General features: G+C 37.2%; 1 protein-coding gene across 5 annotated transcripts in view; it reads right to left on the reverse strand.

Annotated features, from left to right (window-relative positions):
* ELMOD1 (ELMO domain containing 1) overlaps nt 1-15,984 on the reverse strand; it is an 84,185-nt gene that overhangs the window by 55,434 nt on the left and 12,767 nt on the right. For 4 of the 5 annotated variants that reach the window (XM_020879367.2, XM_020879361.2, XM_020879363.2 and 1 more), the window contains exon 2: nt 2,173-2,274. In XM_020879367.2, the coding sequence (XP_020735026.1) occupies nt 2,173-2,189 (17 nt within the window). In that variant the 5' untranslated portion in view covers nt 2,190-2,274. Of the gene's footprint in view, nt 1-2,172; nt 2,275-9,114; nt 9,235-15,984 lie in introns of all 5 variants that reach the window. The other variant, XM_020879362.2, reaches the window with a different exon arrangement.

A 15,984-nucleotide genomic window follows, 5' to 3' on the forward strand; every position in this document is an offset into this window, starting at 1 on the left:
TCTAGAGTAACTCAGGAGTAGATTAATCACTCTGTGGGCTTTTAAATGATGCTGATTCTCCTCAGTGAAAGTCAGCTCCTTATTCTGCATAATATATTTGCTGAGCTCAGGAATTAACACATGATTTGTTCAAGTTATATTTATGTAACCTTCTCTTTGGTTCCAATGAAAAGATTGCTAAATTGTCCAGCATCTGTAGGAATGGACCACAGGAAACAGAAGGCAATCTAAATGACCTGATAGAGCCTGTGATGCAGAATTCTTGCTCCTTGTCCTCCTATTTCTCCAAATCCCACAAACATTAACATATAATGAATACATACAAGTTATAACTTAATAAGAGCAAATTAATTAAAATTAAATTAAAATTAATTAAAAACAAAAATTAAAGTTAAAAGCAATACTCAACTAAGAAGAAATGATGACTGAGTTTCCTTTTATTATTTCAAAACTAAGGGTTAATGAGAAAATCCTCACATTTCTTTCTTGATGTGTAATTTATTATCCTAGCTTCAGTTTCAAAGTTAAGTCATGCCTATAAAACAAATGTGCCAAGTTAAAAGAGAAAAATTTGTATCAGAACACATTACTGAAAGGGATATGCCAGTTCCATCACCCTTGGTGCTGCTCTGTGTGAAATGAGAGTGGTAGATTTTCCACTGTATCAGTTTCAAATCATCAAATACAAATTAATATTAAAAATACAATCTCTATACCTATTCAACTTAACAAAAACTAATAGAAACAAATGCTATTTCTCTCTAAATGGCTGGTTTTGAGGCCACTCGAGTTTTCTAAAACAAATAAAACACTGAAGAAGAAATTCAGTAGTTCAAGGCTTGGTACACGCTTCACCACTACCACCCCGCCTTTACAAAAGGAACTCCTAATCTTCAACCAACACTAAAGCTATCTGTTAATATGATTCTATAGCTAACAAATACATTTACATTCAAGATAGATTTATAGTTACTAATTTTTCATGAATGTGTAAACACATAGGTTAATTGCCATGGCAACCAAAAATGTATTCATTAAGTACTTTGATGATAAATGTGCCAATGATTTTTCAAATACTATCTTTTTACACATCTAAAATAAACAGGTTGAGGAATATTCTGTACAACAAAATAAATGCTAATGCATGTAAATGATTTAATTTCAACCTTCTGAGTTTTCACAATTCTAAGATTGAATAAACACCAGTAGACACACCAAAACATAGTGAATTCCACACAAATGATTTAGGTGCTCCAGAAATAACAATGCAATGAAAACCAGTGGGAAAAAGAAAATCTTAAATTGCATCTACTGAAAGAATTAAATCATTTCCTAAAAGAAATAAGCCAACTAATTATTTTCTTAGAAAAAATAGCCAGAACAAGGGATGAGAATACGAAATATAGGTAGGTCACCATCTTGCAGGAAAGAAACTCAATATTGTAGAAAGTGTGTTTCATTTTGTAACATTCAGGACCAAATTAACTTTAGTTTGTCATATTTTAATTTAATGTAAAATTTCTGAGCATTTATAGAATTGTGAATGAAGTCAATACTCTTAAAAATAATTATGACTGTATGTCCAACTAAATGGTTTTCAAAACAAAACAAGATCATTCTAAAATACACAAACATATATGGCACCCTATACAGCATAATATTCAGGGAACCAAAAATTAATGCAGATTTCAGAGGAATCACTGAGGCAGAAAATGCAAAATCTTAGACTACATATTTTTCCCCCCAAATGAAGATTTGAAAATGCTTGTATGGATTGGTTGGCCAACCAAAATCTATATTTAAAATTACTTTTTTCAAAGAAAATGATTCTATACAAATTATACTGATTCCTTGACTACTAATTCCTCAAATCTAAACCTTTGGGCTTTATAAACACAAAGCATTGAAGTATACCTGCTTTTGTGCCTATATTCTTTTATAATCTCTTGTAATCTCCTACTTGCAAGTGCTCTCTCTTAGCATCAGTATGCATATAAAGTTAGCAGAAGGAACTCTATGTCCAAATTATTCTTAGCCAAAATACAATGCTATTTCATGCAATCCAAAGAGACCCGCTTATAGGATCACATATGGTGAACAGAAATAAAATACTAATTGTTAAGGAAGTCTCTCCATTTCATAGGGCTCATCCAGGAAACCATAAATACTCACCTCAGGAAGTGCTTCATTGTGACTATTTTGATTATCCAGATGTTATATAAACTGTTCTTAAGTAATTGTTTCCAAATTTCCCTTTGTCAAAGTCAATGTAAACTGTGGGAAGAAATTAGACACATTTACTGTTAATGGGGCTAGAAAAATCAAACCTCAAATTTCTGCTAATCTTAGTAAGCAGATAAGGTGCTAGGTACCCAAAATTTTTTCAACCAAATTTACCACACAGCAATGTAATTCAATGGGTGGAGATCAAAGCTAATGCCTTTCACTTTATAATTACACAATGTCTTCCGAGTCACTTGCTGGAGAAATTGTTAGTTTCATGAGCAATCTCAATAGTAAACTTTTCATCTATTTTGGATACTGTTCCTATATCTTGAAGAACAGTATTTATATGAAAGATAAAAATGAAGAACCAATAAATTAACTATTCTGATTTCCAGATATCAGATGGTCTTAAATCTGGCAGCCTCAACCTTTCAGAAGTATAACTCATAAAATAACTAGAAGCAACTGGTGATGTTTTTTAAGTTAAAAAAAAAGCTGATAAAAAGCAAGTACTCCAAACAAATGAATAATATGTCCCTAACCCCATCTCTGGAGAGCACTCTAAATAAAATGTTGAAATTATATATTTGTTTCATGCATGTCAGTTTACAATACACTTTCACAAAATCTACAATATCAAGGTAATGGTCTTCCAACAAGGAAGGATGCCAGCAGCTGCCTACAAAGCAGTAAACTGGGATGAGATATGAAGAAACAGACCAGAGAATAGAGAGTGGTTGAGAGCAAGGGCAGAATGAAGTTACCTCATGAGAGACAAAAAAACAACACTAGCTGCAACAAAGATAAGGCAAGAAACTACATGTGTGGACAAACGGCTTTCAGTAGAGAAACAATTACCAACTAGAACAGCCTAGGAATGTGGACACTCAGCCTAAACAAAAGACAGTCTCTTCTCTTTTTAATTTAAGTATAGATGATTTACAATATTACATAAGTTTCAGATGTACAACATAGTGATTCATAATTTTTAAAGGTTATATTCCATTTATACTTATTGTAAAATATTCAATATATTCCCTGTTCTGTACAGTACATTCTTATAGCTTATTTGTTATATACATAGTAGTTTATATTAATATCTCTTAATCCCCTACTTTTCTCTTGCTCTTCCCTCATCCCTCTCCCCACAGGTAACCACTAGTTTGCTCTCTCTATCTGAATATGTTTCTTTTTTGTCTACTTACAAGTTGATTTTATTTTTTACGTTCCATATATAAGAGATACCATGCAGTACAGTATTCAGTTATTTCACTTAGCATAACACCCTCCAAGTTGCAAACAGCAAAAATCTGTTCAGTTTTTATGGCTGAGTAGTATCCCATTGTGTATATACGCCACATCCATTTTTACTCACTAATCTGTTGATGGACACTTTGGTTGCTTCCATACACTGGCAACTGTAAATAATGCTGCTATGATATTGAGTGCATATAACTCTATAAATTAGTGCTTTCATATCTTTTGGGAACATACTCTGGAGTGGAATTGCTGGGTCATATGGTAGTAATATTTTTAGTTTTTAAAGAGTGCTCCATATTGTTTTCCACAGTGGCTACACCAATTTACATTCCTATCAACAGTAGACAAGATTTACCTTTTCTCCACACTCATGCCAGCATTTACTGTTTGTAAACTTTTTGATAATGGCCATTCTGACCAGTTTGAGGTGATACCTCATTGTATTTTTTATTTGTATTTCATGAATAACAAGCAATGTTGAACATCTTTTCATGCATTTTTGGCCATCTGTATGTCTTCTCTGGAGAAATGCTTATTTATATCATCTGCCCATTTTTTGATGAGCTATTTGTGGTTTTTTTTTTTTTATATTGAGCTGCATGAGCCGTTTGTATATTTTGGAGATTAATCCCTTGTTGTCGCTTCATTTGCAAATATTTTCTCCCATTTGGCGGGCTGTCTTCAATTCACTTATGGTTACCTTTGTTTTCCAAATGTTTTTGAATTTAATTAGGCCCCATTTGCTTAGTTTTTATTTTCATTATTCTACATGGTGGATAAAAAATGATCTTGCTGCAATTTATGTCAATGAATGCTTTGCCTATGTTTTCCTCTAAAAGTTTAATAGTATCTGGCTTTACACTTAGGATTTTAATCCATTTAGAGTTTTTATATATGGTGTTAGAGAATGTTCTACTTCCATTCTTTTGCATGCAGTTGTCCAGTCTTCCCAGCACCACTTATTATACACAATCTTATCTCCATCATATATATTCACCTCTTTCAGTTCAGTCACTCAGTCATGTCTGACTTCCTGTGACCCCATGGACTGCAGCATGCTAGGCCTCTCTGTCCATCACCAACTCCCAGAGTTTACCCAAACTCATCTCCATTGAGTCGGTGATGCTATCCAACCATCTCATCCTCTGTCGCCCCTTCTCCTCCTGCCTTCAATGTCTCCTTAGTCATAGATTAATTGACCATAGGTGTGTGCATTTATTTCTGGGCTTTCCATCCTGCTCCATTGATCTTTATTTCTGTTTTTCTGACAGAACCATACTGTTTTGACAACTGTAGCTTTGTAGTATAGTCTGAAGTCAGGGTGCCTATTCCTCCAATTCCATTTTTCTTTCTTAAGATTGTTTTGGATATTTGTGGTCTTTTGTGTCTCCATACAAATTTTAAGATTTTTTTTTTGTTGTTCTAGTTCTGTGAAAAATACCATTGGTAATTTGATGGGGATTGCACTGAATACATATATTGTCTTGGGTAGTATAGTCATTTTCACAATATTGACTTTTCCAATTCAAGAACATGGTGTATCTTTTCATCTGTTTGTGACATCTTTGATTTCTTTCATCAGCATCTTATAGTTTTTGGAATACAAACACAAAAGCTATAATACATCTTACAGCTTTTGTATCTTCAGGTACATTTATTCCTAGGTATTTTATTCTTTCTGATATGATAGTAAGCAGGATGCTTCCTTAATTGTTCTTTCTGGTCTTTTGTTGTTAGTGTACAGAAATGCAACAGATTTCTGTGTATTAATCTTGTATCCTGCAAATTTACTGAATTTGTTGATAAGCTCTAGGAATTTTCTGGTAGTATCTTTAGGATTTTCTATGTATAGTATTATGTCATCTGCAAAGAGTGACACTTTGCTTCTTCTTTTCCAGTTTGGATTCCTTTTTCCTTTTCTTCTCTGACTGCCATGGCTCAGAATTCCAAAACTGTGCTGAATAGAAGTGGTGAGAGTGGACATCCTTGTCGTGTTCCTATCTTAGAGGAAACATCTTTCAGCTTTTCACTGTTGAGTATGATATTAGCAGTGGGTTTGCCATATATGACATTATTATGATGAGGTATGTTCCCTCTATGTCCACTTTCTGGGCCATTGTTATTATAAATGGGTGTTGAATTTATATTGTTCATTTATATTTGTTCTTTAAAGCTTCTAACTCTTTATTAAACATTTCCTGTATCCTTTCAGTCTGTGTCGCCATTCTTTTTCCAAGATCTTGGATGGTCTTTACTGTCATCACTGAATTCTTTTTCAGGTAGTTTGCATATCTCTACTTCACTTGGTTGTTCTTCCAAGGTTTTATTTTGTTCCTTCATCTGGAACATATTTCTCTGCCATTTCTTATTGTCTACCTTTCTGTGTTTGTGGTCTCTATGCCTCAGATTGCAGGACTGTAGTTCCTTTTTATTTTGTGGTGTCTGTCCCCTGGTGAGTATTGCAGGCTTCCTGGTGGGAGGGACTGGCTTGTCCTCTGTTGGGCGGAGCTGGTTCTTGTCCCTCTGGTGGACAGGGCCACATCAAGGGGTGCATTTAGAGTTGGCAGTAGGCTCAGGATGACTTTAGGCACTTTTAACCATCCTGTTGGTTGTTTGGCTTGAGGTGTCCCAGCACTGAAGCCTGTATACTGTTGCGTGGGGCCAGTCTTGCTGCCAAAATGGTGCCCTTCAGGAGAGCTCACACCAATGAACATTCTCTGGGGCCCCGACCAGTGTCCCTATCCCCAGAGTGAGCCACAGCCATTTCCTATCTCCCAGGAGACCCTCCAAGATCTGCAGGTAGGCCCAACGCAGGCTCCTGTGGAGTTACTGCTTTTCTCTCGGTCCCAGTGCACATGAAACTGTGTGTGCATCCTCCAAGAATAGAGTCTCTGTTTCCCTCAGGTCCTGCTTAGCTCCTGCACTCCAGTCCCACTGGCCTTCAATGCCAGATGTTTTGGCAGCTCCTTCTCCCAACGCCCGGCCCTGAGGTTGGGATTCAGAACTCTCACTCCTGTGGGAGAACCTCTGAAATACAATTATTTTCTAGTTTGTGGGTCATTCACCTGGCAGGTATTGGATCTGATTATATCATAAAAGTGCTCCTTCTACCATCCTATTGTGGCTTCTTCTTTGCCTTTTGGTGTAGAATATCTTTCTCGGTAGGTTTGAGTCTTTTTTGTTGATGGCTGTTTAGCAGTTAGCTGTGATTTTGGTTTTTTCATGAGAGGAGTTAAACTCAAGTTCTTCTACTCCACCATCTTGTATCTTGCCCCTCTCAATAGTATGATTTTAGTCTTCAATTTGTTAATCAATCACATTGATTGATTTATGATTACTTGTATCCCTGAGATAAATCCCACTTGAGTATGGTAAATAATCCTTTTAGAGTATTGTTGGATTCAACTTGTTAATATTTTCTTGAGTTTTTTGCAACCATGTTCATCAGTGATACTGGCCTTAATTTTCTTTCTGTGTGATATCTTTGTCTGCTTTTGGTATCATGGTGAGTTAATCAAATGAATTCAGAAGAATTTCTTCCTCTGCAATTTTTTGGAGTAGTTTAAGAAGGACAGGTATTAAGTCTTCTCTAAATGTCTGGTAGAACTCACTTTTGAAGCCATCTGGTGGCTAGACTTTCGTTTGTTGGGAGTTTTGCCAGTATTTTAATACACAGCAATTTTTGTAAATATTTTATGCATGAAAAAAGTGTTAAGTGTCAACTTAAAATCCATGGCTGATTCAAGTCAATGTATGACAAAACCCACTACAATATTGTAAAGTAATTAGCCTCCAACTAATAAAAATAAATGAAAAAAAAGATTGTGGTTGCTTCTGAGAAGAAGGAGGGTTTTAGGATTGAGGAGTGAGATAATGGCCTCCAATTTTTTAAATATTCTATTTATTAAAAAGCAAAATAAATGATAAATGTGTTCATTCTGAGTAGTGGGACTGTATACTATTCTTTGTACTTTTGTGTCTTTTAAAAAGTATGAAGCTTAAGATAATTCATGAATGTGGTTTCATGAAGCAGTTTTTCAATGTAGACAGAACAGTCTTATATTGGAAGACGCCATCTAGGACTTTCAGAGATGAAGAAGAGAAGTTACTGCCTGACTTCAAAATTTCAAAAGACAGGCTGACTCTCTTGTTAAGGGCCAATGCAGCTGGTGACCTTAAGTTAAAGTTAATGCTCACTTATCATTCAGAAAATCCTAGGGCCCTTAAGAATTAGGCTAGATCCACTCTTCCTGTGCTCTATAAATGGGACAACAAAGCCCCAATGATAGCACATCTCCTTAAAACATGGTTTACTGATTCTTTTAAACCCACTGTTGGGAACTTTTGCTAGATAAAAAGATTCCTTTAAATATATCACTACTCAATACACCTGGTCATCACCCACGAGCACTAATGGAGATATACAATGAGATCTATGTTGTTCTCATGCTTGCTAATACAACATCCATCCTGTAGGCCATGGGTCAAGGAGTCATTCCAACTTTTAAGTCTTATTAACTAAGAAATATGTTAGTAACACTATAGCTGCCATAGATGGTGACTCCTCTAATGGATCTGGGCAAAGTCAATTGAAAACATTCTGGAAGTGATTCACCATTCCAGATGTTACTAAGAACATTCATGATGAACAGGATTTTGGAAGAATTTGATTCCAACTTTCATGGATGACTTTGAGGGGCTGAAGACTTCAGTGGAGGAAGTAACTGCAAATATGGTGGGAACAGTAAGAGAACTAGAATTAGAAGGGGAGTCTGAGGCTATGACTGAATTGCTGCAATCTCATAAAACTTGAGCAGATGAGAAGTTGCAAAGAAAGTGGTTTCTTGGGAAGGAATCAACTCCTGGTGAAGATGCTGTGAAGATTATTGAAATGACAACAATGGATTTAGATTATTACATAAACTTAGTTGATAAAGCAGAAGCAGGCTTTGAGAGACTGACTTCAATTTTGAAAGAAGTTCTTCTGTGGGTAAAGTGCCATCAAACACTACAGAGAAATTGTTCAAGAAACTTTGCTGTTGTCTTCAGAAATTGATACAGTCACTCCAGTCTTTAGCAACCACCACCCTGATCAGTTGGCAGCCTCAACATCAAGGCAAGAAAGCCCACAAGAAAAAAGATTATGACTTACAGAAGGCTCAGGTGATCGCCAGCATTTTTAGCAGTAAATATGTTATATTAATAATTAAGGCATGCACATTTTTTAGACATAATGCCACTGCACACTTAATAGACTACAGTATAGTTTAAACATAACGTGTATATGCACCGGCAAACCATAAAATTCTTAGGATTCACTTAACTGCATTGGTTTAGAAACAGGCCCGCAGAATCTCTGAGATATGCCTGTAGTGACTTCCTGAGTACAATATGGAAAGTGGAAAAGTAAGTAACTTTACAGTTGAGAAAGCTGACAAATATTAACTTGGGTGGATGATAAAGATGAATACTACAGAGATAATTCATGTTGACAGTATATACCCTTGATGTAATGAAATGGCACTTTAAGAAATGCAGCCCCAAACTGCAAATTTGCTGAACCCACAAGGGAGATGGTCATCCTTTCTCTCAGGTGCTGGTCTGCCCAGTCCACACTGACTTACTGACCTTGCCTGGACACCTCCAAGGAATCCTGAGTTTTGGTCCAGCTTCTAGATGTCCAGGTTCAGACAAAAGCATACATGATGTAGGACTTTCTCCATGGACTTGTGACTTGTGGTCAATATCCTATGGAGTGAGGATGCAGAAGTTGTGGGAGGTGAACAGCTGAGATCTGTGAGCTATGTACAAAGCTTTGGCTAGTTACTTAGAATATGCTTTTGGAATAGGGTTGGGCTTAGGAAGGCCTTGATGTGTCTGAATATGGGACTCAATGTTTGGGATGCTGGGTGAATAGGAAACTACAAAGATATAAAATTGCGGCAGTGTGACTGTCAGAAAGTATGTCACAGTACTGAAGATGAGGTTTGTGGATATATGAAAGTTGTTAACCAGTGATGTTTATCTTTGACAAAACTGATAAAACTTGGCACTTTCTTGGAGCATCAGTGTATTTCAGATTTGGAGGGGCAAAAATTAAATCTTTTAAAGAAAGAAAAATAACAGCAATTTACCTCTGCGGTTTTCCTCCTTTAAACCCAGATTAATCATGATAAAAACATCAGACAAATACTTAATGAGGGATACACCAGAAAATAACCAGTATTCCTCAAAACTCTCAAGATCAAAAACAAGGAAAGTCTGAGGAGCTGTCCCAGTCAAGAGATGCCTATGGAGGACATGATTATTAAATACAATGTGGTATCAAGGATCAGATCCTAGGACAGAAAAAGGACATTAAGTTAAAACTAGGGAAATCTGAATAAGCATGGATTTCAGTTAATAGGGATCAATATCTGTCTATTGTGATAAATATAGCATATTAATATAAGGTTTTTAAAAATCAGAGTATAATTGCTCCACAATGTTGTTTTAGTTTGTTTTATACAACAAAGTGAATCAGCTGTGTGTATACATATATCTGTACCCCTTGAGCCTTCCTCCTACCCCCCCACCCCACCCCCTAGGTCATCACAGAGCACCACACAGCTCCCTGTGCTACATAACAGCTCCCCCGGCTATCTGTCCACACTGGCAGTGGACGCATGTCAGTGCTATCCTCCCAAGCTGTTCCCCCTCCCCTGTGTCCACATGTCCGTTCTCTACATCTGTGTCTCCATCCCTCCCTTGCAAACAGCGTCATCTGCACCATTTTTTCTAGATTCCACACATATATGTTAATATATGATATCATATGATTTTTTTTTTCTTTTTCTGACTTACTTTACTCTGTATGACAGACTCTAGGTCCATTCACCTCACTACAAATGGCCCAGTTTTGTTCCTTTTTGTGGCAGAGTAATGGCTCAGCTGGTAAAGAATTTGCCTGCCAATGAAGGAGATAAAAGAGATGTGGGTTTAGACCCCTGGGTCAGGAAGATCCTCTGGAGAAGGAAATGGTAACCCACTCCAGTATTCTTGCGTGGAAAACTCCATGGGCAAAGGATCATGGCAGGCTACAGTCCATGGGGTCACAAAAAGTTGGACACAACTGAGCACACGTGCATACACACACACACACACACAATTAACAATAGAGGAAACTGGGCACTAGTACAAGGAAGCACTATAGTATCTTTGTAATGCTTCTGTGAATCTAAAGCTATTTTAAAAAATTATTACAATATGTTAGTGCCTACTATGCTCTAAACACAGAGTTAGGCACTAAGGATATAGGGTGAACAAGAGGCTATGAATTCCTTCTTCCAGACCCAAAAGTCTTAAGGAAGGGAGAAGAGAAGATGGTATACCAATACAAAAACAAATAGGTACTTAACCACAATATTACAAGTGGAAATGGGTGCTGTGACAGTGAATGTAAGAGATGCTTACCTTAGATATAGGGTTTGGGGGCTCCCCCAAATAGTACATGCAAGGTCCTAGAAGCAAGAATATATTATACACAATGTATGGAGGGGAAAACATTCAATATGACCTAGTGCAGTGCTCAATGAGAAGAACAGGTAAAACAGAGATGACAAAATATGGATGGTCAAGAAAGGATCAGTTCTCTTTTTTTGTGGGATCTTTGTCTGGTTTTGGAATTAGGGTGATGGTGGCCTCATAGAATGAGTTTGGAAGTTTACCTTCTTCTGCAATTTTCTGGAAGAGTTTGAGTAAGATAGGTGTTAGCTCTTCCCTAAATTTTTGGTAGAATTCAGCTGTGAAGCCATCGGGTCCTGGCCTTTTGTTTGCTGGAAGATTTCTGATTACAGTTTCGATTTCCTTGCTTGTGATGGGTTTGTTAAGCTCTTCTATTTCCTCCTGATTCAGTTTTGGAAAGTTATACTTCTCTAAGAACTTGTGCATTTCTTCCAAGTTGTCCATTTTATTGGCATAGAGCTGCTGGTAGTAGTCTCTTATGATCCTTTGTATTTCAGTGTTGTCTGTTGTGATCTCTCCATTTTCATTTCTAATTTTGTTAATTTGGTTCTTCTCCCTTTGTTTCTTAATGAGTCTTGCTAATGGTTTGTCAATTTTGTTTATTTTTTCAAAAAACCAGCTTTTAGCTTTGTTGATTTTTGCTATGGTCTCCTTAACAAATGGGACCTAATGAAACTTAAAAGCTTTTGCACAACAAAGGAAACTATAAGCAAGGTGAAAAGACAGCCCTCAGATTGGGAGAAAATAATAGCAAATGAAGCAACAGACAAAGGATTAATCTCAAAAATATACAAGCAACTCCTCCAGCTCAACTCAAGAAAAATAAATGACCCAATCAAAAAATGGGCCAAAGAACTAAACAGACATTTCTCCAAGGAAGACATACAGATGGCAAAAAAAACACATGAAAAGATGCTCAACATCACTCATTATCAGAGAAATGCAAATCAAAACCACAATGAAGTACCATTACACGCCAGTCAGGATGGCTGCCATCTGAAAGTCTACAAGCAATAAATGCTGGAGAGGGTGTGGAGAAAAGGGAACCCTCTTACACTGTTGGTGGGAATGCAAATTAATACAGCCACTATGGAAAACAGTGTGGAGATTCCTTAAAAAGCTGGAAATAGATCTGCCATATGACCCAGCAATACCACTTCTAGGCATACACACTGAGGAAACCAGATCCGAAAGAGACACGTGCACCCCAATGTTCATCGCAGCACTGTTTATAATAGCCAGAACATGGAAGCAACCTAGATGCCCATCAGCAGATGAATGGATGAGGAAGCTGTGTTACATATACACCATGGAATATTACTCAGCCATTAAAAAGAATTCATTTGAATCAGTTCTAATGAGATGGATGAAACTGGAGCCCATTATACAGAGCAAAGTAAGCCAGAAAGATAAAGACCATTACAGTATACTAACACATATATATGGAATTTAGAAAGATGGTAACAATAACCCTGTAGGCAAAAAAAGAAAAAGAGACTCAGATGTATAGAACATACTTGTGGACTCTGTGGGAGAAGGCGAGGGTGGGATGTTTCAAGAGAACAGCATTGAAACATATATATCTAGGGTGAAACAGATCACCAGCCCAGGTTGGGTGCATGAGACAAGTGCTCGGGCCTGGTGCACTGGGAAGACCCAGAGGGATGGGGTGGAGAGGGAGGTGGGAGGGGGGACCGGGATGGGGAATACATGTAAATCCATGGCTGATTCATGTCAGTGTATGACAAAAACCACTGCAATGTTGTAAAGTAATTGGCCTCCAACTAATAAAAATAAATGGAAAAAAAATAAAAAATAAAAAAAAAAGAAAGGATCAGGTCATTGAAGGCTTTATGTAATATTAAAGACCTTTCAAACTTATTCCATGAGCAGTGAAGAACTATTGAAAGTTATAGACTGGGATGTGACATGATCAGAGTTATACTCTTAAAAATGTAATCTCACTGTAGAATGGAGAATAAATTAGATTGTGGTAAAATTATTAAGTAGGTGTGTCATTTTTAAGGTTATTACAATCATCTAGGCAAACACAATAATCACAGGATAAGGCAAAAGACTGACAAAGTGTGATGGATCTGAGAGATATTTAGAAGGTAAAATCAATAGGACATTTGTTAATTGACTGATTAAGGGTGATTAGTGAAGGAAAAGGAGGAGTCCAACATTATGCCCATGTTTATGGCTAGCAACTAGGTAGACAGCAGAATTTTCCACTAAGATATGGAATTTTGGAAATGCAGATTTGAGGGTCTGGGTGTATCTGGGGATCTTAGGTTCATTTTGAATTTTCAGGTTCAAGAGGGGTTGTAGATATACATGTTTCTGAAGGTCAGTAGAGAAATCTTAGTTGTATACAAAGATCTGGGTTTCCTCAGCATATAAGTGGTAGTTAAAACTATAGCCCAGAAGAAATGATAAATAAATAGCATATGCAACATTTGTTGTTCCTAACAACACTTTTTGTCATCAGGATAATATTAAATTAGTATTGTCATAGTACTAAGGCAATAAAGTAATGGAGTACATTTCATAAATATTTTTATAAAAATTTTTTAAAATTATACTTAATGTTTAATTTCAGTTAGCTAGAAAACTGGTTTACCTAAAAAAAAACTCATTCATAATGATGCAGGACAAATGAAGTATCATAATACTTCAGCTTCATGACCTGTACATAGTGGTTCCTGAGTCTTTCCATTAAAACAAAACAAAAACTTCTTAAATACTTGTGTGCCAGTACTCTTCTGGGTAACATGTGCGTGCATGCTAAATTGTGTTGCTTCAGTTGTGTCCTACTCTTTGCGACCCAATGGACTGTAGCCCACCAGGTTCCTCTGTCCATTGATCTTCCCAGGCGAGAATAGTGGAGTGGGTTGCCATGCCCTCCTCCAAGGATTGAACCTGAATCTCCTGGGGCTGCTGAGCTGCAGGTGGATTCTTTACCACTGAGCCACAGGGGGAGCCCTTTCTGGGTAAGGCAACATAGTTTAATACTACAAAGGATCCTTACTATTTAAGGGAAGTTTGTCAAATATGGCAGAGAAGATGCATGGTGGTTAAGAGCACAAGTTTTGGAGACAGAATTCGTGTCTGAGTTTTGCCAATAACCAAATCACTTTAGACAAGTTGCTTAATCACTCTGGGGTTCAGTTAGATGGGGAGAGAAATCACAACTACCTTTAAAAGGATTGCTCTAAGAACTGAATCAACCAAAGCATAGCATAGTTAAATGCAATATGCAATCAATGAGTTGCTACTCATTTCTAGTATTATTATTAATGTTTTGTCATTCTTAATATATCCTCCCCTACAGTAAAAGCTCATTTTGTCAAGAATCACTTAGGAGACTGTTTAGATAAATTCTGGCAGGTTATGACCTGAACTAGCACAACAAAGATGGTGATAAAGAAAAGCAAACAGAAGTAAAAAATAATTCAAAGGTAGAATCAAACTGACTTGCTGATTGTGTAGGACAAGTGACGGGAAGGAAGATAGTAATTAGTCCTAATTATTTGTTCTCCAAACAGAAAACAAAAATAGCAATTAGTTCTAATTATCTGCCCCTAAAGAGGAAACACCAAAAATGGCTTTGGGTGGTAGAAGAAAGCATTTTGCAAATGGTATTTAAGTCCCTGCTCACTGGGTGCTCATTAAATAACTTCTCTAAATGTTTTCTATAGAAAGCAAAAAGAATTACTTTATTTGTTAAATCTAGCTTTGTTTTAAAGGAGGCATACCTACTAATATACTAAGTACTGTTAACTAGAAAATCCATACCAAAGACAGGAACAAATCATAATTGGTATGCAATGTAAGATACTCTGAGACACTACTGATGAGAAATGTCCTTTGAATTGTTTTTCCATAAGTGGTGCTGAGTTAATCTACTCCTTTGCAGCCAAAACAGCATTTCTGAAGTGGCTGGGCATGGCCTAAGCTCAGGGAAGATTTGAATTTACTTTTTGTTTGCATGGCACTCTAACAAAATAGTAGCCTTGATAGACTTCTCAAGTATTTTATAGAACAGCCTGCTGACATTAACTAGATGAAGCTTCAGTTCAGTTCAGTTCAGTCACTCAGTAGTGTCCGACTCTTTGCGACCCCATGAACCGCAGCACGCCAGGCCTCCCTGTCCATCACCAGCTCCTGGAGTCTACTCAAGCCCATGTCCATTGAGTCAGTGATGCCATCCAACCATCTCATCCTCCGTCATCCCCTTCTCCTCCTGCCCTCAATCTTTTCAAATGAGTCAGCTCTTCACATCAGGTGGCCAAAGTACTGGAGTTTCAGCTTCCGCATCAGTCCTTCCAATGAACACCCAGGACTGATCTCCTTCAGGATGGACTGTTTGGATCTCCTTGCAGTCCAAGGGACTCTCAAGAGTCTTCTCCAGCACCACAGTTCAAAAGCATCAATTCTTCAGCACTCAGCTTTCTTTATAGTCCAACTCTCACATCCATACATGACTACTGGAAAAACCATAGCCTTGACTAGACGGACCATTGTTGGCAAAGTACTGTCTCTGCTTTTTAATATGCTGTCTAGGTTGGTCATAACTTTCCTCCCAAGGAGTAAGCATCTTTTAATTTCATGGCTGCAATCACCATCTGCAGTATGATGAAACATAAAACATATTCTCTGACTCAAACATTTTTATTCAGGTCAAATCAAGTTGTTGTTTAGTCGCTAAGTCATGTCTGACTCTGCGACCCCATGGACTGTAGCCCACCAGGCTCCTCTGTCCATGGGATTCTCTAGGCAAGAATACTGAAGTGGTTGCCATTTCCTTCTCCAGGTAAACCAGGTTAATTAAGTCTGTAATATGTTATAGGGTGATCACATATGACTAACTCATGTCCATCTTAGCGTCAAAAACAGCCTCCCAACTCTATACTGCATAGTCTCTCTGAGCTCTGGTTCCCTTCCGCTATCACAGTCATCACAGTCATTCCATTCATATTCTCACCTATACAC

This window comes from Odocoileus virginianus, chromosome 10 (assembly GCF_023699985.2).
Source record: "Odocoileus virginianus isolate 20LAN1187 ecotype Illinois chromosome 10, Ovbor_1.2, whole genome shotgun sequence".
NCBI classification, from domain to species: Eukaryota; Metazoa; Chordata; class Mammalia; order Artiodactyla; family Cervidae; genus Odocoileus; species Odocoileus virginianus.